At 42.5% G+C, this 23805-nt stretch overlaps 1 protein-coding gene across 1 annotated transcript; it reads right to left on the reverse strand.

The window, feature by feature from the left end:
* Positions 1 to 13191: 13191 nt before the first annotated feature.
* Positions 13192 to 19683, reverse strand: Pigm (phosphatidylinositol glycan anchor biosynthesis class M). Its single transcript, XM_028785740.1, has one exon. The coding sequence runs from the start codon at positions 19577 to 19579 to the stop codon at positions 18308 to 18310; it is 1272 nt and encodes a 423-aa protein (XP_028641573.1). The 5' UTR covers positions 19580 to 19683; the 3' UTR covers positions 13192 to 18307.
* Positions 19684 to 23805: the final 4122 nt, after the last annotated feature.

Raw genomic sequence — 23805 nt, forward strand, 5'->3', positions numbered from 1 at the left:
TCTGGGGGAGGGGTCTTATAGCTCTTCATCTGGGGGAGGGGTCTTATGAAAAACAGAACTCTTTTCTATTTAAATCTCCCCAGTAGCTTTCTAGGCATGAGAAGAAATAAAAAATAAATAACTAAAACAAGCCTGAATTTCTCACCATGGCCCACAGGCAATACGGTGAAATCCTGCCTTACTTCCACCTTATGTAAGCTCCTTCCTGATCCCACGGCTTCCTTCCCATGTCTGGAATGCCAGCCTGGTTCATCTTCCCTGAGAGCTGCTGCATTTTCTAAAAGTGCAGGCACGCCTCTCCACACCTCTGCAGAAGGCCTTCCTTAAAGAACACTGACTAGCTCCCGCGAAGGGAGTAAGCAATAAGGGGCCTTCAGACAAACAGCTTGTGGCTGTCCACAGCAGGCTCCCATGATCTCCCAGTTCTACTTTTCCGTCTTTAGGTTTTATATTTCCAAGAGCAGAGTTAACTATTGTACTGGTCTCCAAAAGAGCAGCTCCTATTAATTTGAGGGTTTGTTTGTTTGTTTGTTTGTTTGTGATGCTCCCTGGCAGCTTAGCAGTTAGAATTCAGTCTCCCCTCCCTTCCTCCTCCTCCTTCCTCTCTCTCTCTCTCTCCTTCCCTTTTCCTCCCCTTTCTCTATATTAATTAGGGGCTTTTAAAGCAAACATTAATTGCACAAAATTCAATATGCCATTTTCCTACACACACCTAGCTAGTGTTCTTCGATAATGTTTACACACCCCATCCCATCCCACGTTCTCCTCCAGTGTGGTCCCCTCCCCCACCTCGTTGTTCCTCTTCCTCTCTCCTAATAGAACTTTTTTCAGATTTCATGTTTGTTTGTTTTGTGGTCCAGGAATCACTTCACAAATCACATGAACGCTGATCTCAGTAAGACAGGGATAGTTTATTGAGCACACACTGATCGACCACCATGGTCCAGATTTGGAAACTGAACTGTGACCCCAGTTAAGATCCTACAGGGCTTTTAAAGACTGAAATCTACAAACATATGTGCCAAGTTATTCCACCAATCAGGACTTAGGGATAGGAGAATTTCCATAGGAACATGTCTGTGTTGCACATTTATCCTGTCCTCATTGGTTGGGGTATTCAGCTGTGGCAGAGGACTTGCCTAATATTCATGCCTTAACCTGTCTACCAGGATGGGACTTGTCTTGTCTAACATTCATGTCTTAACTTACCAACCAAGATGTCAGTTACCCACTTACACGTCTCTTTCTGCCAAGTAGGATGCCAGTTCCCAGGGAGGTCTTGGGAACTCAAACTTTACTGGACTTTACTCAAAATGGAAGTCTTATTTTAAATAGTTTTTTTATATCTCTTATGTTGGGGTCCATCCTAGGGACAGCTTATAAAAGTAAATACCATAAAAGCTTATGCACAGGTTCAGGAAGTGCTGCTGGATGGTTGGTTTGGGTCCAAGTTTATTGTGGGTAACTATACAAAAATGTTCCACTGACTTCTTTCATGATTGATTTCCAAGGGCACAGAACATAACAGAATATGTAATCAATCTTGGTGATAGAAAGTTTCCTAGTAACAGCAGAAACATATGAGAAAGTTTCTTTATAATTGCAGGCTAGTCAGGGAACAGTTACCTAGGCCTTAACATTTTATCTAGGCCTTAATACTTTACCTAGGCCTTAACAGTTTGTTGGTTGGTTAGTTTTTAATGTAGACTCCACGTGTGAGAAAACACAAAGTATTTCTGGTTTAGACTCAGGCTTACGTCACACACGCTCCAGTTCTGCCCATTTTCCTTCCAACAGCATGACTCCTTTCTTCTTTGTGGCTAAGTAAAACTCTACTGTGCACAGATCCCATATTTCCTTTATCCATTCATCTGTTTATCATCAGGCTGATTTCATAATTTGACTATTGTAGAAACCATGACCGTGCAGGCATCTCGGTGATCCCTTCTGGCATGTGCCAAAGGTAAAGCTGACTTATGTGGTTCTTCTGTTTGTAGTGTTCTGAGGAACATCCATGGTTTCGTAGTAGCTGGGCTGATTTACATTCCCACCAACAGTGTACAAGGCTTCTTTCTCTTCCCCTCCACATATTCTCCTGCATTTCTGTCTTCTTTTTAGTTTTTATGATGACAGTGGTGAAAGGCGAGTAGGGTGCATGGTTGCCACAGTGTGTGGAGGTTGCGATGTTGGTTCTTTCCTTTTACCTTTACATGGGTCCTGGGGATCAAACCCAGGTCATCAAACTTATGCAGTTTGTGCTTTGACCCCTTCATCAAGGATTTTTGCCCAGTGAGCCATCTGGCCAGCCCCTATTTTCTTTATGATAATAGAAAGACTCTTTAGTCTGACAAGAATGAGATAGAATTTCAATGCTGTTTTGATTTGATTTCCCTAATGGTTAAGGATGGTGAACATTCTTTCATGTATTTGTTAGCTATTCACATTTTTTATATGAAGGATTAAAAAAAATTAGACACCAATAGAACAAATGACTAAATCGATAAATGGCCAAACGCACAGGATTCAGTTCTCAAGAAAGTATAAGTGGTTAGCAATTAGTTCTTTTTATAGTAGAAATTAAGAAAGTGCACTGATGTTACCAGAAGAGAATAAACACCTCCCATCTATAAACCCTTGATCTACTGCAGATAGACCTGCTGCAAGGAATGATAGCTCACATGTGGTCGAAGGCCTGGGTTCTTGAATCTTGTTGGGCTAAGTTGTGGGTCCCCACGCGTCTTCTGCTCCTCATGGGTGCCTCAGGGAGGCACACCTCCGGAGAGAGGCAGAAGCATGGGATTCTTGACTGGTTCCCTTCCACAAGGTGCCGAGCGGGCGAGCGGGCGTTGGGCTGTGAGAAGCTGCTGGGGCGCACCCAGGTGGGGAGCGAACTCAGTCTGAAGTTCCACGGGGGGTGGGGGGTCTTGAGTTGGGGATACCTGGGCCAGGAGGCCACAGAAAGACCAAGACTGTGGGCGTGCAGGCCTACGACCGGCCCACATGCCGAGAAAAGCTAGAGAGGGAGAGGGAAGCCTCGATGGGGCCCCTCGGGAGTACTCGCTTTGCTCAGTGCTCAGCTAGCTTGCTTGAAGAAGCAAGCCTCCTAGGCAGGCCCCAAAAGACACGAGGAGTCCGTGGTTTTTCAGGCTTTATTTTCATACTGGATGGTAGTTGAATCTGGACAAACCCCCACTTAAGTCAGGGCAGACCTGACTTAAATAGGGAGGGAGGAGGGAGGAGGGTCTGGGGGTCTGGGAAAGGAATATGTAATTGGCTACGCCCTCTGGCCTTTAAGTAACTGTAGTCACGCCCTCTACCAGTGGAGGATGATGCAAACCTCTTTGGGAGGGGCTGCGTTGCCTTGTGAGGTCTTAGACCATAAGTCAGGAGTCTGGAATCTGGGTGCATGGCGAGGTATGTGCCATTCCTCACAGGCAATGGACACCTGTTGGATCTCCAACTATCTCTAAGCCAGTGCTCTGCCGGAAACCAAACCATCCTTTCACGCTCCTACAACCTGCCTGTATGATATGCTGGTATAATAGTGGCACAAAAGTTGCGGAAGTAACCAACCATTCTCTGATTGGATCTAGGGAGAGATGAGGAAAGGGAAACTATGATCAGAATATATTGTATAAAAAATATATTTTCAATTTTAAAAAAGGAAAGAAAGAAAATACTTTGAGTGCCTGCAATGTGAAACCTGTAATCCGAAGACTTGGGTGCCTGTATACTAGTCTACATCATTTTCAAGATAGAATGCCTGCTTCTAACCAGGAAAGGTCATGAGTGTGGTCAATAGCTGGGACAATTCCTTGGCTAATGAGCTGATCTTTTCTGAGATTAGTCCCAACAGTTAACTCTGTTCTTGAAAATGTAAAGCCTAAGATAGAAATCTAGATACTGGGGGGGTCTCTGGAGCTTGTCACCTGCTGTGGAAGTCTACAAACCACTCAATTTCTTCTTTCCCACACTTGCTTGTTCAAGTCTTTCAAGTTTATTAACTTGCCTGTAGTGTTTAAATACATCCTTTAAAAAAAATACATCCTTTAGCTAAAGTTGGATTCTGTAATTTATAACCTGCAAGGCATTAAAAGGAACCTTATCTTACTTTGTTATCTAGAGTTAAGCCTCATGAACTCTTTCTTAGCAATGACTACCCCAGGCTGTTTATGAAATCTAAACCCAGCAGTAACTTAGTACATGTGGGACAGTTTAATATGTACATGTTATGCATGTGTTTGCACACATGCACAGGAGGGCACACGAGCTTCCTCTCCAAGTCCCTTAGCTCCCTTTTGTATTTTTCAGCCTTAAGGCTGGATTCCTGCTCTGCCTCACTGCACACAATTCATTTTCCCACACACTCGAAGTTTTTGTGAGAGAACTGGGAACTCTCTCTGTGTACACACAACAGGGCCCTGTACGTGCAAAGCCAATAAATCTGCGCTCTAAAAAGGCATCGTCTCTCTCCAAGGAAGATCTCATGTCTGTGTCTTTCCTGTGTCTCCTGTTTTATTGTTCTTCGTAATTCTAATCACCAAAGCAAGGGCTTAACCTCCTAAAAGTGAGGGATTCCTTTGATTAGAGCTACAGATATTTTCCTAAGGGGAAAAAAATGAAAACATGTGCATGCAAAATTATGCATAACAACCAGGGATTCTAGTGACTAACTACAGCCCCAGCTGTCTCAGTTCATTTTTGGTCATTACAACAGAACGCTCAATGCAAGCTAACTATACAGAGACAAAAGAGTTCTTTGGCTCAGCTTTGATGACCATCCTGGCTGTGTCAAGTCATGCAAAGAATGTCGGTAAAGGAGAGAAGTCACATGGTAGGAGCCAAAGAGGTGGGTCCCACAGTCCTACCAAGTGATTGTCCCTATGTCCTAAGACTTCCCTAGTCTCCATCTTGACAGTCCCTACCACAGCCCACTGCCACAGAAGACTGAGGTTCTGACACTGGAACCTTTAGTAGATGGGTGGGACAAGCATCTAAACTATACAGTGTCTAGCAGCCCCACGGCACTAGTAACAACCTCTTTTCTCTAGCAATGAGTCACCCATACCCTGCTGCCAGAGATTGATAAAACAAAGCTACTTTCTCCCTCCTAGGGTTTATTACCCTTATAAGAAAGAACAAAAGAAACTAAAGCCTCTGCAACACTCACAGACAGTCACTCTTAGAAGTCACTAACTGCCTCCTCCATTAATAACCCCAGGACAAACACTTGTAATTTCCTAGATGACAGTTTACCTCACACAAGCTGCATCTTAAATGCTTTCCATAGTAGTGAGACGGTCTTGGGCCCTAGCTGAGATTACAAAACAGCCAAGTCCTACCAGCAACAGACTTAACAAGAACTTCTTAGGTGGTTATCTCCTGGGAAGATTATCATAGTGATTAATCTCATCGACCTTTTGTTGTCACTTTCAGAGGGTGACATTGTTGGCCTTGTTCCCAGGTTCTAGAGACCTTGTCAGTCAGAAACTGGCAGCGTCTTACGTAACATCTCTTCCTCCTAATTAGAAAAGAGTTTTGAAAACACTGGAGCTTTCTGGATTGCCTTCTGCAAGATAAATTAGAAAAGGGTGGGGAGAAGAAAGCTGGAAAGAAAAGAGATTGGGTAGATGAGAAAGAAAAAGAATCATAAAATTGCATACAGGTAAAAACTAGACAATTTTTTTTTTACCAGCCTTTAATCTTGAAGGCAGGATTGTTTCCTCTGAACTTATTTATTTATTTACTTATTTTTATTTGTTTGTTTTTGACAACAAATAGCAAATATCTTTTAAAAATTATTTTGGGCCAGGCGGTGGTGGTGCACACCTTTAATCCCAGCACTTGGGAGGCAGAGGCAGGCGGATTTCTGAGTTTGAGGCCAGCCTGGTCTACAGAGTGAGTTCCAGGACAGCCAGGGCTACACAGAGAAACCCTGCCTCGAAAAAACAAAAAAAAAAAAAAATTATTTTGGCAGTTAAATTAAAGGAAAGGAAGTATGAGACATACATAGTCTTACAGATGGTGCTCAGTAAACATTTGCTTCCTGCTCTGTCCCTCTGCACTTGTTACACACACACACACACACACACACCACATGCACACACACACCACATACCATATACATACCACACACAGACCCACACATACACACACTCACATACCATCACACACCATACACATTCCACTTACACACACAACACACCACACACACCACATACATACCACACATGCATATAGCACACACACATACACACACACTTATGCATGCACATACCCCCACAAATTGTCCTCAGGAGCTAATCTACTACGAAAGAAATAAAAGCCCAATGAAACATAATAGTATCTCAAAAATATTAGGTACCCAGCCTTGCAACTGTTTTTTTTTTTCCTTACTAGTTAACCTCTCCAGTTTTTATAAAGAGGCTTGTGAGCTAGGCCTTGAAGAGTGGGTAGCACCTGGTCTGAAAGCCAAGAGACAGGCAAGCCCACTTGGCAGAGAGAGAGCACAAATGAGGGCTTCACACTGGGGTCGTTTCTGAAAACTGCATTATCTGGTGAGCCAGAGTGAGGCTGAGGGAGGGAAAGTGGGGCAAGACAGAAGGCACTGAGGCGGTTGGACTTCTTGCAGGTCACGGAGGCTCCTAGGGTGCTTTCATCAGAATGGTGACAGAACAGATGTGCCTTAAAAAGCAGACTGTGGCAGCGCTGGGGAGGATGGATGAGGGGTGGAATGAAGGACAAGAGAGACGGAAAGCAAGACCAGTCAGAGCTATCAATTTCAGATTCGAGATAATGAGGGCCTGCACTGGAGAGCTGGCAACGGGTGATGGCAAGATGCCAGCAGGCGCTGGGGACATTAAAGTGTAGAGCTGACAGGATTTAGTGACTGATTAGATAGGGACTGGTAGTAAGAGAAGGAAGGGGAGGTGATTATAAATTCCTAACTTAGAAAACTAGGCAGACACTGATGGCATTTACAAATGACAGGCTGTAAGAAACTGCTTTCTCTCCCTTTTCACAGTTGTCACCGTGGACACCATGTGAAGGACTCAACCGTCCCCAGCTCCCACTTGACGTACTCCTGTGTAGTTCAATTCAACAAACCAGGGAGAGTAGGTAGAGCACCCCAGTAGCTCAGTGATGATGGCTAGTCTCATCCATCTTGGCTTGGGTCCGTGAAATCCCTGGAAAATGAGCAGTGAGAAAGAATGCCAGTTCTTACAGAACTCAAGGTGTAGCTGCCATAGTCACACACTGAAACTCCAGGACAAGGTGATCTGCACTGTAAAATAGAAGTGCTGTACCAGACGACGCTTTGCAAAGGTCACCCTTAAACCAAACAGGAACTGGCGAGAGAGACAAGAAGGGCGTCTAACCACAGGAGCTGCAGATGTTTTCAAAGCGGGAAGAGATGGTAAATTTTGGTGAGGTGGTGGGGATGAGGGAGATGAAGCAGAACAGGGAAGAACCAATCATAAAGGTCGTGGGAGGAGGAATGGCTTAGTTGGTAGGGTGCTCCCCTAGTACACACAAAGCCCTGGGTTCAGTCACCATGATGTGTAAACCTGGCATGGAGTACATACCTACAATCCCAGCACGCAAGAAGAGGATCAGGAGTCAAGATGATTCTTGGCGATACAGTAAGTTCAAGGCCAAGCTGGGCTATATGAAGCTGTCTCAGAAGCTGTTTTTGTTGTTGTTTTGTTTGTATTTTGGGGTATTTTTTTTTTTTGTTTTTTTCTTTAAGGGTTGTGGTGGTTTGAATAGGCCCCCATAGACTCAGGTGTTTGAATGCTTGGCCCATAGACAGTGACCCTATTAGGAGGTGTGACCTTGTTGGAGTAGGTGTGGCCTTATTGGAGGAAGTATGTATCACTGTGGGAGCAGGCTTTGAGGTCTCAGAAACTCAAACTTGTTCTCTTTCTGCTGCCTGCTGATCTGGGTGTAGAACTCTCAGCTTGGGCTGGAGAGATGGCTCAGCAGTTAAGAGTACTGACTGCTCTTTCAGACTTCCTGGGTTCAATTCCCAGCAACCACATGGTGGCTCATAGCCATCTATAGTGGGATCCGATGCCCTCTTTTGGTGTCTCTGAAGACAGCTACAGTGTACTCATATACATAAAATGAATAAATAATTTTAAAAAATAGAACTCTCAGGTCCTTCTCCAGCACCGTGTCTACCTGCATACCACCATGTTTCTTGCACTGATAATGGACTAAACCTCTGATCTGTAAGTCAGCCCCAGTTAAGTAATTTTCCTTATAAGAGTTCCTGTGGTCGTATTGTCTCTTCATAGCAATGAAACCTTAACTAAGACAAAGCTGGTGTTTATTTTATAAATGTCTGTTTAATCACTGACATCTCAGCCACAGTTTCCCCTCTGTCCTCTCCTCCTAGGACCTACTCCCAACATCCCCCTTCCTGCCCCATCCACTCATTCTTCAGAGAAGAGCTAGCCTGGATGGATATCAAGCAGCCATGGCATATCAAATTGCAGTAAAACTTGGCACCTCCTCTTCTATTAAGGCTCGACAGGACAACCCAAAAGGGGGAAGGGTCCTAAAGGCAGGCAACAGAGTCGGAGACAGCTCCTGCTGCTAGGAGTCCCACAAGAAGACCAAGCTACACAACTGTAACGTGTATGAAGGGTCTAGGTCCACCCCATATAGGATCTCTGGTTGGTGGCTCCATCTCTGTGGGCCCCTATGGGCCTAGGTTAATTGATTCTGTGTGTGTGTGTGTGTGTGTGTGTGTGTGTGTGTGTATGTGTGTGTGTGTGTATGTGTGTGTGTATGTATGTTTTCCTTGACCCACTCTGGCTCCTACAATCCACACTCCCTCCATAGGATTCCCCAAGCTCTGCCAGATGTTTAGCTGTAGGTCTCTGCATCTGTTTCCATAAGTTTCTGGGTGAAACCTTTCTGATGACAAGTGGGCTAGACATCAATCTATGTGTATAGCAGAATAGCATCAGGAATCATTTCACTGACTTTTTTTTCCATTCCTGTTTGGTTCTATGGTGGGTCTCTGAGCTATCGAGTCTCTGGCTCCTGGTCCTCTGGGCAGTGTCAGGGGTGGCTCCCTCTCATCGCATGGGTCTCAAGCTGGACCGGTCATTAGCTGGCCACTTTCTGCACCACTTTTACCCCAGCACATCTGGTAGACAGGAATAATTGTAGGTCAAAGGTTGTACGGCTGTGTTGCTGTCTCAATCCCTCCACTACAAGTCTTACCTGGTTACAGGAGATGGCCGGTTCAGGCACTGCTAGGAGACTGATTTTAAGCACTCAAGTTTTTAAAATCACTGCTATTTATCCAGTATTAAAGGAAAGCAGATAACAGCTTAGTACCTATCTATGCCAGGTTCTACACCAGCTTTATCCAGACCAAAGGTGGATTAATTATGTGTACATTTATTTCAGCCATTGAATTGTACGTTACAATCACTTTCCCATCAGTTGCCTGTATCAGACTATGAATTCCTTGAAGGGAGAACTGTTATTTTCATTGTCTTTATTCCCAGAACCTATCTGACTAAGTAACCAAAGCTGATACCTAGTACTATCCACGATATGAATGAACGATCATTGAACTAATTTTTCCCCTACACTTCCAGACTTCTAAAGCCCAGTACATCATTTTCTGTTTATCATAGCAAAATGTTTACCAGAGGTAGGAGTGATGCAAGTCCCAGAAGATATGGGTTCCAGTCCTACTAAACGTAGTATCTTGGACCTTGGACAAAGCATACATATTTTTAGTAATTTACTGATTCATTTATTTGGGGGGGGCATATATGCCACAGTGCATATGTGGAGGTCAGAGGACAGCTTTCTCAAGCAGTTCTCTTTTGAGTGTGTAGGTCCTGAGGAACAAGGGGTCAAATGAATGACATTTGAAATTTCAAACATATGAAGTGCCTACGTCAGTCCCATTGGTCATCAGCTCAGTCTCTGTCTGCCCCTATGAGCCCAGGTTAGTTGATTCTGTGGGTTTCTTGAGGTGTCCTTGACCCCTCTGGCTCCTACAGTCCTTCCTCCCCATCTTCTGCAGGACTTCCCAAGTTCTGCCTAATGTTTAGCTATGGGTCTCTGTATCTGTTTCAGTTGCTGGGTAACGCTGAAGTGGAAATTTCTGGTTTCTTTGGAAACTCAGTTATGTCATATGATGTTTTGCTGGGGCAAGGAAGTGAAAAAATGTTTTGCTGAAGCAGACACAGTTGAGAAGATGTTTTGCTAAAGCAGACATGTGAGAGTGCACGTGATGTTTAGAAAGAACATAAATATGACCCCACAGACAGCGGGAGGAGGCTCTGGCATTGGCTCACCTTGCAGCGTGTTACTGATACTTGCTTGTCATTACCTCGTAGAAAGTAGTTGACCTTGTAGAAAGTAACTCACCAAAGAACTTCTCGTGATATTCCAGAGGCTTCTTGACATTTCTTTGGACTTGGGCCAATTGGCAGAGCCTCTCAGTTTCTTCTGGATCAAACTGCCGTTACTAATTCATGAATGGTGATTGCTGAGTGGCCTGGACTGCAGCTGCTGATTCATGTTGGTATTCTGCTAGAGGATTGGAATTGCTCCCCAAAGAACTGATCAGATCCACACCCTCCATTTCCTATTAACTTTTCTTTTCTACTACCTCTGCTGAAGGGACGTTGAATTGTTTAAGAACCCTTAATAAAGTAGGTTTTGATAAATCTAAGCCTACATAAAGCCTTTCTGAAGACAACTGAGCTAGACAGCAATCTACGAATATAGCAGAATATCATTAAAAATCATTTCGTTGACTTTTTTTCCATTTGTGTTTGGTTCTATCATGGGGTCTCTGGGGTATCAGAGGAGGAGTGGATGAGGTGGGAGGAGGCATTGGGAGGAAGAGACTGGGAGGAGGGAGGGGAAAGTTTGGTTGGGATGTAAAATTAAAATTGAAAAAAATCAGTGAGTGATTAAACATACCTTTCAAAACTAAACATGACCTTTGTCTCAGTTAGGGTTTCATTGCTGTGAAGAGACACCATGACTACGACAACCCTTATAAAGGAAAATATTTAACCGAGACTGGTTTACAGTTCAAAAGTTTAGTCCATTCTACATAAATGAAATTTCCCTAGGAAATCAGCCATTTTCACATAGCAGTAAGAGAAACTTGCAAAATAGTTAGAAAATAAAGAAGTGGGGTCAGAGGTGCCAGGATCCAGTGAAGTAGCCAGCTCTTCAATTCTGGAAAGTCACTTGTTTCTGAGTAGAATGTTTTTAATCTGTAAAATGAACATAGAAACACTCTCCACCCTCATCTTAAAAACCAAAGTATTTTTATGGAAGTTAATGGGGTCTCACATAAGGTTTAACTGGCAGAGTATGTTTCTAATGTTACTGGTAATTCTTCAAAAGCAGAACCTTTATTTGACTCTATTACTATATTTGACGCATGGCAAGGATCTATAAATAACTGCCAAAAGAATGGAGAGCAAAGGAGGTTAAAATTTTTCCTTTGTAAAATGAACTGAACTTCAAATATTCATGCTCCAAATTATTTTAAATAGTCACTGTAAGTGTCATTTCACTTCAGATAGCAGACATTGCAATTAGCAGCGTGTCTGCGCAGCTAGAAACATTGCCATTTAGTCTGGGTTTTATTCACGATAATGAATATGAATGCGTTTTGACTGAATGAATGGTTCTGCTGGAGCAGTGCTGAATACAACGTGCTCATGCTATTGTAATGCTTCTGACCCAGGCAGGAGATGTGTGCTTCCACCTACAGAGCACCTACCTTTGAATGGTGGCCCCCCCTCAATACAATACAGTGGAGAAAGAAGTGCTATGTAGATTGGGGGCACAAGCCAAACCTCCACTGATTAGTGCCAGGCAGTGGTGGTGCACGCCTTTAATCCCAGCACTTGGGAGACAGAGGCAGGTGGATGTCTTCAGTTCAAGGCCAGCTTGGTCTACAGAGCTGATTCCAGGATGGCCAGGGCTACACAGAGAAACCCTGTCTTTAAGTCTGGATCTCCTTTGGAACTCTAGAATAATCCCCCCTCTCATTCCACCATCTAGTGTATGTTTGTGTGTGTCCACACACATATACATAATATATAATTGCAATTCAATCCTTTGCTTTGGAAATGTCATAACTCTCATGGCTGAATAAAACTCTGGTGTGTATGCTTCACCTCCTTTATTCTCTGGTTCCGCTTTTTAGATCACCGTAAATTGTGCAGCAATAAATAGAAATAAAACCATCTCTCTGTAGAATTAGATGTTAGACCTAGGAGTGGGATAGCTGCTTCCTCCGGTAGCTGTATTTCTGTTTGAGACAGCAGCATCCTGATGCCCACAGTAGCTGCCGCAGTTTACTGTCCCAGCAGTCTGCATCCTGGCCTGCGTTGTTTTGACTTAAGCCGTTCTGACCAGGGTGAGGACAAGCCTCAAGAGCACTTTTAACTTGTATTTCAGTGTTTACTGTCGGTTTGCTTCTCCTTTTGAGAACTGCTGTTCAGTTCATTAGCCCATTTATTGACCATGTTTGAGTGTTTTTGTTTTTCTTCACCTATTTGCCTCCAATATTGAGTAGCTTATTCTGTGCCAACATAAGAATGTTGGGCATATTAATTTAACTCTGTTTTTTTTTTTTTCAAGATAGGGTCTGGAGCTTACTATGTAGACCAAGCTGGCCTTGAACTCAGAGATCTTCTGCCTCTGCCTCCCAAGTGTTGGGACTAAAGGCATGTGCCACTTTGTAATTTTCTAATTATATTTTCATCCCCATTTTACAGATGGAAAACAGTGTATGTAGCTGTGGAAATCTTGTTCTTTAGGTTTAGACCCATGCTTTTACGGCCTTAATCAGCCTAGAACACACATGGATGTTCATTATACAACAGCATAGCAATGTATAATGTGATTCGTCTTCACCCGGGTCAGAATGGCTTGTCAAGAAAATTAACGCAGGTGAGGTTGTAAACTGTTGTGACAGTAAACTGGGGCAGCTGCTAGGGGAATCAGGATGCTGGTGTCTCAAACAGAAATACAGCTACAGAAGGAACCAACTATACATTCCCAGGTCCAAAGTCAAACTAGGGCTTTTAAGTTCTTCTACAGAGATCCTTGTTTTTTGTTTATTGCTGCATAATTTACAATGATTTAAAAAGTGGAGCCAATGAATAAAGAAAATGCGATACATACACACACTGGAATTTTATTCAGCCACAAAAGAAATTGAATCAACTTTGGGAATTATGATCACACACTACCTGTAGCTTGATTTACAATTAGGTAAGACCAGATCTAATTCACTGATTTGACTTCTTAGGCTGGATGAATGGAGGGAAAGGACAGTAACAAAGCTATAACACACCTAGGTATGAGAGGATGTAGTGACAATTTGGGATTCTTTAAATACAGAAACAGTCTAAGCATGTGTTTGTTTTAATCCCAGGTGTTAAGGGTATGGAGCCGCGTCTGACTGACTCCAGCAGCTGATTATGATTTGCCTCGTGAAGAGACATGGTTTTGTCAGCTGCAGATAGTTCCTGAGATTGTGTGATATTTAGAATTCTGGGCTCTTTTCAGAGGGTGTATAAATGCTAGGGCCCCAGAGGAGGGTTGGTTGTGGTTCGTTAGTAGTAGTGCTTGAAGAAAGAAGACTTAGATTCAGGAATCTCACACACTCTCTCCTTCCTCTCCTATCTATCTATGAGAGTGAAACCAGGAGGATAAAGGGTGGGTAAAAAAACCCACAAAGTAGCAAAGACCAGCTACAACAGGATTTGAATATATTAAATATCTAGAAGTCGCTGAGAAATGTTTAAGAACAATAGAAATTAGCTAGGAATTAAGAGCCCTTGCTGGTCTTCCAGAAGGCTTGGGTTCAGTTCCCAGTACCTTACATTTGTAATCCCATTCCCAGAGGAGCCAACATCTTCTTTTGGCCCCTGAGGGCATCAAACACACACAGAGAAACTTGGTAGAACTGAAGAACTGCCCCTTACAATAATACACATCAGGAAGGTCAAACTGACTGTCAGGACATCTGCCAGAGTTAAGTCCCTTACAATAATACACATCAGGAAGGTCAAACTGACTGTCAGAGTTAAGTGCTGAGTCCCATTTGTTTTGCAGAAATCATCTGCAGGAGCTGGGCACTCTAGAAAAAAGACTCTAAAACAGTGAAAAGGGCATGTTATTTTAGTCAGGAAAAGTCACTTAAAATTCTAGTTTTGCCTGTCTTTTATCAGGAAGCCATTTAATTTTTAAACCACTTAGTTTATCTATAAAACTAAGTCCAAACACCAAATCTGAAGTGTTGTCATAAAAATTAATTTGTGGCAGAGTAAATAAATTGATTAACAATGAAAAACCATCATCATGATACAAAATCAGTTAAGCAATTATTGTCACTGAGGAAAGGATGAATATGGATATTTCCTCTCATCTTGACGTTTGCTATAAAACACAAAGATGATAACTTTGTTTTCTTAGGAGGGAGATAGAATTGTCCACAAAAGTTATGTGTTCAACTCTGGTGAAGGGGAAGGTTACTTGGTTGCCAATTCTGTTTAGACTGGGAAAAGTAATGGTTATATGGCTAATGTTTAAAGAAAAAACAAAAGCCAGGTACTGAGACATATACTTAAAATATCAGTGCAAAGACAGGCAGATCCTTAGGGCTTGCTGACCAGTCAACGAAGCCAATCTGGCCAGCTCAGAAAAAAACAAAAAAACAAAAGTGGATGGTGCTTGGGGACAATCCTCAAGACTGATAGACACTTGCATACATACACACACACACACACACACACACACACACACACACAAATAATAATAATGCGTGAGAGAAATGACAAGAGACTGCATTTAAAGACCACCACAGGTAAAATTTTCCATATTTTTCTTTTCTACTCCTAACTCACAGCACAGATGGCAAGAGTATAGGTAGTAATATAAAATAACAGCTGATGTTAAAAAAATAACAATATATTCAGCCATAAATTAAAGAACAAGTTTTATACAACTTATGAAACATCATTATACAACTTATAAAATCCAGATGGTGAGTGAGGTGTCGGTAACAGATGTACGGTTTTAAGAAGTCTTTTGCTGAGTTGCCCAGTAGTGGATAATTATCACAGCTTTTCCAAAGGATCTAATCCAAACTAGGCGTGGTCCAGCACACCTGTTAATTAGTATGTGGGAGGTAGACTCAAGAGGATGAGTTCAAGCCCAGCCTGCTACATAACAAGTTTGAGATCACCTGAGCTATACAAGACCCTATCTCTTCCAACTAAAAAACAAAGCAGACAATAATGACCCTAATCCAGGGAACTTAACTTGAGCTTTTAAGGACATTTTGGAGACATCAGAAAAGCAGTTACAGAAAAAAACTGCAACCTATCTGGAGAAAAATTCTTAATCTAGTAATTAACGCTTGCCTGTAAATCGGTCTGTCTTACACAGCTGATGCTATGGTATGGATTTGAACTCTCCCCACAAAGGCCCAGATGTTAAAAGCTTGCTTCCTTGCCTGTGGCACTATTGGGAAGCTGTGGAAACTTTAGGCCAACCCAGTGTGAGGTTTTAAGGCATTAGGGGTGTGCCCTCAAAAGGAGCTGAGAGGCTCAAGTCTGGTACTCTATCTTCTGCACCTGAACTGAGGTAAAGTCTGTTTTATCATGTCCTCACGCTACAATGTGTACCTCATCATAGGCCTGAGGCCACAAGGCCAACCAATCTCAAAAAGTGAAACTTCTAAATCCATGGTCCAAATAAACCTTTTCTCTTTATAAGTTAACTTATGATAGACATTTGCTACAGTGACATAAAGATAATGCAGGCAGTATACGAACAAGAGAATTACACAGAAAATAAGTTCAAAGAGCTACACAATTTTAAAGTATTCTTTAAGGACTTATAAGGAAAAAAAAGATATCATAAATGGAAAGAAGCCAAAGTGACCAGACAGTGCAGTGTAAAAAGGTCCAGCAGCCAAGACTGACAACCCAAGTTTGACTCCAGGGCCAGCATAATGGAATGAGGAAAATCGACTATCACATGTTCTCCTCTGCTGTCCAGAGTACATCTGACCTCCATACACAGGACATATGTGTGCTTCTTCCCCAAATAAAACTTTAAAAAGCTGAAAGATAGAAGTAAAAACCAAAAGATCAAGTCATTTCTCCACTTAACTTACTAAATGTTTTTGCAGCATAGGGCTGGAGAGTTGGCTCAATGGTTAAGAGCACTAGCTGCTCTTCCAGAAGACTCTCAGGTTGGATTCCTAGCACCCACTCACATGGTGGCTCAAAACCATCTGTTCTAGGAAATCCAATGACCTCTCTGGCTACCTTGGGCACTAGGAATGCACATGGTACACAGACGTACATGCAAAAGACCTACACACATAAAGCAAATAAAAAAATAAAGGTTTGCAGCAGATTAACAGCATCCCTTTAGAAACACTTGCATTTCTTTGATAAAGAATTTCTGAGCCAGGCACAGTGTCACAGGGCTGTAATCTCAGCTCTTAGGAAGTAGAGGTATGAAAATCAGGAATTCAAGTTTATCTTGGGCAAACAAATAAAGTTTGAGGCCAGCCTGTACTAAGACTGTCTAAAAACAACAACAAAAGTCAGGCCTATACAAACACATGAATATACTTTCCTTGCTCAAATTTTCATTTCAAAAATTCACTTGGGGCTGGATACATTGCACAGTGGCAGACTACTTGCCTAGAATGGGGGTTTCAATCCCCATAATAATTTTAAAAGGTTCATATGCCATAATTGGAAAGCCACTACTTAAACTGTCTTAAGCAGTGTACTGTTATGAGCTAATAAGAAATCTGGATCTTGACATTTTAGGAAAGGTCATTGTTTTTTACAATTGACCACTTTTCTTAGACACAGTAAGCAACAGAAATGCCACCTGTTACTCTAAGCCAATCCCTAAAGGAATCCAGCAAAGAAATGCTGCCACTAATAGAATTTTTAATTATGACAAACCTATAAATATTATATTCTCAAAGGATTTTTAGGCTCGCCTTGACAGGAAAAAAAAAATACTACTTTTCTGGAGAAACAATTATTTTTTTTTAGGAGCTGATTCTGAAAAAAAATAAATCATGACCACAAAATTATACTCCTCTATTTCCACTACATCTTTGAATGTTAGAAGGCCCTCAACACAGACAGGCTGTATGATTTCTAAAAATACTTTAGAACGTTTATTCATACAGCTGAGAAAGTATTTCCCTATCACTGTATTTACTTCTAGTGATAAGAAAAAGGACCTGCCCACCACAGCCTCATTTCTGTAAATCCTCAAATCCCTTACAACCTCTTGATTTAGACCAGTGAGTCCAAACAATGACACCACGTGGGCTTTACAGGAGTCTCCCTCAAAAACCTTCCTATCATGGAATTTTCAGAGTGTAGGATTTATGCCTTACCAACAATGCTCTCTACTGTAACAATTTAGATGATAAAACCAGAATAGAGCAAATGAAATATGTTCAAAACTTAGGCTTTATCATCTAAATTCTACTACTGTTACAACAGACAATACTCAGCTTAAACTCTAGATGAAAAGTCTTTCTAGCAAGTAGAAAAAGGATAAGCATATACATGTTATATACATATACATGTATGATTTTTTTTTTAAAAACTCAGGTCTAAAGATGGATGAGTTTAAATTTAATCTTGTTGTATAAAATGAATACCACTGGTACTAATGCTGAAAAACTAAATTACAAAACAAATACATGATCACAATTTAAATTCTTTGGATTAGTTATCTTCTAAGCCCCCACATTTAATAGAAAAAATTTTAACTTTCCCAACTGAGCATGGAATTGTTAATACTTTATATGTAAAAATAAAGTACTTTATATGTACTTTAGGAACTTTGTAAATTTCCACAGCTGTCAGAACTGCAGGGGGAAAAAAAAAGGCAGGGGCTTAAGGTACAAGAGTGGCACAGTGTGACAGGAACAAACACTGCTAGAGGCATTATGTCTATTCCTCTACTGTTCAAAAATATTTCAGCATCTTCTAGCTTCATCAGATTTTCAAATGTCAAACAAGAAAGACTTACTTCTCATCAAACAAATGAGTCCTAAGACTTCTAAAGGATGGACCTCAGTTATTGGGCCCCCTTTACATATAAGGCCAACACTGGTTTTAATTTCTATTGGAACAAGGGAGCTCTCACTAGAGTGCTTAGAATGTTCGGGGAGGAAAAATTCCAACTCTTTTCTAGTCCATAGGGAATAACCAGAATGTTACAGAAGATCCAGAACACATTAGTCATATTTCATTCTCTCAGTTAGGCGGTCCTCCTTGTAATGGGAAATAATCTCAATCAGTATGGAACAGTTGATGAGAAGAAAGAACAAACCAGCTAACCAAATAAACAGGAAGGTGTTCTTTCCTTGAAACTCTAGAACATATGCAGGAGCCAGCCATAAGGCCTGTCCTATGAACCAGAACATTAAGAGGACTACAGCTCTTTTCCAAGGCATCCTCACTAGTGGCATCACCAGAGGCAGAAGGCAGAGGTACCAAAGAAAGTACTGAGAGGTGCAGACTTTGTTAAAAGTCACAAAAATGGACGTATGAAGAAAGCAACAGAAGACAAGGTCTCTGTAATAGGCAAAAGACGCGGCTGAAAGCAGGATGAACTGTGGCAGGAAAGCAGCGATCCCCAGCGTAAAACTCCACTTGCTCTCTGCAGTCAAATACAACATATAGAAGTATGGAGAAAAGTTATGGCGGATATCCCTCCTAGTCAGGTGATAAAGGTAGGTGTGCTCCAAAAACTCCCAACCGTATTTATAGTAAAAACCGAAGCTCAGGGCAAAAAACGTGAGTCCTGCAACTGCTACGAAAAGCAGCACAGCCCAGCTACACAGCCTCTTCAGGAAGTCGTACAAACGAGCCTGGAAAGAGTACCGGGCTTGCCGAAGACTCTCGTCATCGTCGCGCTCGGGCCGCAAATGGAGCGCTATGGGGAGGATGTAGGTCACCGGGTACATCTTCATGTGCACCGCGAAGCCATAGAACACCGCGGCACACGCGATGAGTCGCTTCTCTATTAAGTACAGGGTCGCAAGCACCAAGGAGGCGACGATGGAGTCTGCGTTGCCTCGGCTGGACACCGCCATGGGTAAGGGGTTAAGCAGCCAGAAGACGCAGTAGCCGCAGGCCTGGCGGCGCCCCAGCCCCTTGAGCAGCAGCAGGCGGTATAAGAGGAAGGCGGTGAGGAGATCGCAGCTGATGAAGAGAAACTTGCCAAAGAGTTCGCTGAGGTAGATGTTGGGAGTGAGGAGCCAACTCAGGAGCGGGGTGTAGCGATACGTCGCCCTCAGGTAAGGGGAGCGCCCTTCCGTGACGAAACGCGCGGCGTCCGTGAACACGTGGTAGTCTATGTCGGTGTACCTCACGAGCAGAGTCCGGTCCTGGAAGACACCGTAGAAAACCAGGGCGACCCGGGCCAGGAAGGCCACGCCGAACACGCCTGCGGGCGGCACCCGAAAGTTCAGGATCCATTCCCCCCAGTGCCTGGTGTAGCTCATGGTCTGAGTGCGGGCGGGCGGGCCCACCCGCCCGGCCCCGGGTCCACACTGCGCCCCTCTCTCTAACCGTCCTCCGGCTCACTCCCCTCGGCCGCCTGGAACATCTCCCCCGCTAGAGCGCCGACAGTAATAACCGAGGAATGATCACTTCCGGCACGAAGTCCCGCCCCCACGGTACTTCCGGCCTACGGCCTTGCGGGGGCTCTCAGCTGGCTCCGCGGAACTATTGCCTTCCTTGGGATTGGCTGTCTAGCGTCCGCACCTCCGGCGGAGGCGGGATTTCCGGTTCCTCATTAGCGACGCTTCCGCTGTCCGGAAATCCCGGAGTGGCTGAGATGTCTTGGAACTGGGTGAACTTTGTTTTTAGTAACCACTGCTTCCGCGTTCCCAACGGGTCAACTGAGGAGGACACTTGATACAGTGAGCTGCGATCTGCTGCTACATCCCACAGAACTGGCTTGGAGGACTGAGAGTGGAAAATATAGATGGAAAGAATAAGCCTAAGATAAAATAGTTCTCGTGTTTTTACCCTGATAGGAAGGTTCCTGCCAAAATAAGTCTAGACTGTTATCCCTGGAGTACTGTCAACTCCGTTCTTTTCAAGCACTCTTCAAGTAGGTCAAAATCAGCCCTTCACCCATCCCGTTCAACCCTACCACTATTAGTTTCTTGCCAAAGACTCCACAAACTCTTTCATTCTTTTTCTGGTTTCTTAACTGCACTTATAATCGACTTTTAAAACCTTAATACTTTATTTTACAATGTTTTCAGTTTCAACTAAATTGTTCGTGAGAATAGAAAGTATATCTTTATTTCTTTGTACTTTCTTGTATTACAGTCTCAAACACATGGTAACTGACAGACTGCCTTGATCTTACAAACTGAACCTGCTCCTAGGGAATGTCTTCTAGATTACTGTAGAAGTGGCTCCATTCAGCCTAGACATCTCTCATCCTACACTTCACATTTATCCTTTGAATGAGCCATAGGAACCTTATAGTCATAGTCTGGTATTTCTATGCTTTGATATAATTATATGGTGTAGCTTAATAACTACCTCTATTCATTTTTTACTATGCATTGGCCATATATACCGTGATAACACATTACCATTCAAATAACCTTACAACTAAATTGTAGGGTTCTTGAGAGTAGAAAATATATCTGTATTTCTTTGTACTTTTTTGTATTACAGTCTCAGACACATGATAACTGACACAGACTGTCTGGCTTGATATTACAAGTTGAACCTGTCAAGAGTTATTTGAATGGTAATGTGTTATTATCATGGTATATATGGCCTAAATTATTTTGATTCATAATAGTTGTTTGTTAAGGACTTATTCCCAATTGTCAGACATACTAACTACTTTTTAATGTAAAGTGGATATTCCTATCTTTATTGATGAGCAAAATCTGGATTTGTGGAGAGTAAATAAGACACATAGCCAACTAGTAGCAGAACTGGAATTCAAAGTAGGCCTGTCTAGCCCAGGATAACATAATGATTGTATGATGAACAAATAAAATGTTGATATGGAATTCTAATTTCTGTTTCTTTTTCTCAATCTCTTCTTTAAGTCTTTCTGATATTCTCTCTCATTGTTACTCTTTATATCCCTGGTTTGATATTTTTCTTTGTGAGTTGTAGGTAAGTGAAGCTTAGTTTCTGTAGAGAATATGAGAGAGATGTCTGAATATAAAGTAAGGTTTGTTTGGTTTGTTTGTTTGGTTTGTTTGGTATTCTGGAAGAAAACCCTCAGCTAACGCTCCCTCCATGGCTGGCCTAATAAGTAGGAGAGACACTAATTTGGGAAGGAAAAGAAACTACTAATCAAATGAACCCTGGAGTCATATGAGTGAGCTGCAGAAAATGGCAGAACTCTTGAATAGATACCATTTCCTGCCTTAGGGTCCAAACCTGTGAAATGTTTCCCACAGATTTTTTTTAGAATATGTTAATTCTCTATTTTGTACTAGAATGTGCTAAATGCTTCACCCTTGGTTATACGTATTATATACCACTTATTTCTGTGTGTAAGAACTACAGATTTGAGGTCAGGTGACTCACATGTAGTGTTTTCTAAATGTCGATTTATTAATGATTAGGGACCCAATACTTCCCTCTTCCCTTTGTCCTTTCATCTTAAGGACCAAGAGTCAATGATTATAACCTGTTGTTTCTTGCCAGAGTATTTGAGAAAGTACCACAACTTTCTCAGGGTAATGGTAGGTAAGAATACATGAGCAGTGTATTACTCTGAGGTCTAGGGATATAAATGCCCGCTGATTAAAATAGACTTCCAGAGCCTTAAGGATGTGTAAAGAAAACCATCCAAAGAGTGTTTCCTATAGTGTGAAAGGAAAAATGAACTAAAAAAGAATCACTGTCCAAATGGGACAGTGTCCAGTCCAGAGCAATTTGACTCCTGGAATTAGCTAATCCAGTTTTCAGAGTCCTGAGTCTTAATATTTATTAAATCTTGCTGTTTAAGAACTGAATTTGCAAGCCTTAGAGGTGGCTCAGTGGGTAAAAGTGCTTACTGCCAACCTGACAACCTGAGTTTGGGTCTCCTGACTTCACAAGGTGGAGGGAGGGAGCTGACTCCTGAAAGTTGTTTTCTGATGCCAACAAACCCTTGCATGAGCACATACACACACAAATAAATATAAGTTTTTAAATTGTGGCACACATCTTTAATCCCAGCACTTGGAAGGCAGAGGCAGGCAGATCTCTGTGAGTTCTAGGACACCCAGGACTACACCGAAACTCTGTCTCGAAAAAAAAAAAAACATAAATAAATTAAAAACTTTCCAAAAATGTAAAAACTGAATTTGAATGTATTTGTCAAGGAATCTCGCCTTAACAAGAGAAGGAACAAGAAAAGGTTGGTGAAGGATTGGGTGAAACCGTTACTAAAATGTTTGAGTGCAAGAGAAAGTCAGCAGGAAAGGCTGGCCACAGGATGTTCTCCCAACAGAGCCTAAGGGAACCCTCCTCTCCCCAGACTCAGCCTGTGAGTTCAAACCTTGATAACAAGATAAGTTTCCATTTCTAAAAGAAGACACGGTGAGAACAAGAGATTCATCCAGTTTATTTAGTAGTTTGTTCTGAACAGACAAATATAAACCAAAAATACCTCACACATTTTCTAAATACATTTGACCTGGTTTAGTCCTTAATGTAGTGTGTAGAAAAATCATCCCTAGAACTTCGGCTTCAGTAGCACTGGCCAACACTGGGCCTGGAAGCCCAGCTAACGGCATAGCATAGGAAATGTGTTATTTTGCAACGACTAGGTTAGCTAGCAGGGGTAAAGGTTTGTGGTAGCAAGCCTTGGAGAACGTGCAATGTCCCTAGCTAATAGCAACATCATGACTATTTTTCTTTTTCTGCTGACCTCAGGGAAAGCCCTGCATAGTCATGCTAGCTGGTGTGGGTTTCTGGAAGTGGGAGGCAGCCGGAATTAAGTGAAGCCCAGTGTAGGGATTTCAGAAGCCTTGCATAGAACTGCATCAGCCCCTGGGGAAGAGGAAAGCTGCAGTCTGCATTTTCATCAGAGAGCCTTGTAACCACAGAATTCCACCTGCCTCCACGCCAGGGCTGAGACTATGACACATGAAGTACTCGCTTTAAGAATTTTGTACATAAGCTTGGGCCTCTGCCTTGAGAGTATCTTGAGCTCAACAGCTCATTAGTGCCGGCGTTTGCATTCTAGAGGTAATGCCTTCCAAACACTAAAATCTCAGCTTCTCAATTTTTAATGATGGGGCCTAGACCTACAGCTCCCACCCTGGTGGAAGAAGAGAGGAAAATGGAAGGATGCGTCTCCCTTGCTTCCTTGCTTGCTGCTTTTAGAAGTTGTTCGATGGCAGGCTGTTGCCAGGGATAGGTAGCACATAGTGTGACTGGTAGATTTTCCTAGCTCTCCGTGGATGGGGCGTTCCTGTGACATATTTCCTCCCAGCTTTTCTCTTGTCCTATCAGCACAGTTCATCAAACCTTGATGGATGCTCCTTTGTTGATGAAAAGGGCAGGTTCTAGCCCTCCCTTTTCCATCAAACGTACAACCATGAGCTACTCTCACTGTTCTGCTGACCACAGCACAGAAGATCCAGTTATCCTACTCCCCCAAACCAAGGCAAAGTATTTGTCCCTTTGTTAAAAGTCTGAATACCTTCTTTCTGTACATTCCATACATTTGGGTATGCATACATCTATATAC

This window comes from Grammomys surdaster, unplaced genomic scaffold (assembly GCF_004785775.1).
Source record: "Grammomys surdaster isolate TR1022 unplaced genomic scaffold, NIH_TR_1.0 125341, whole genome shotgun sequence".
Taxonomy (NCBI): Eukaryota; Metazoa; Chordata; class Mammalia; order Rodentia; family Muridae; genus Grammomys; species Grammomys surdaster.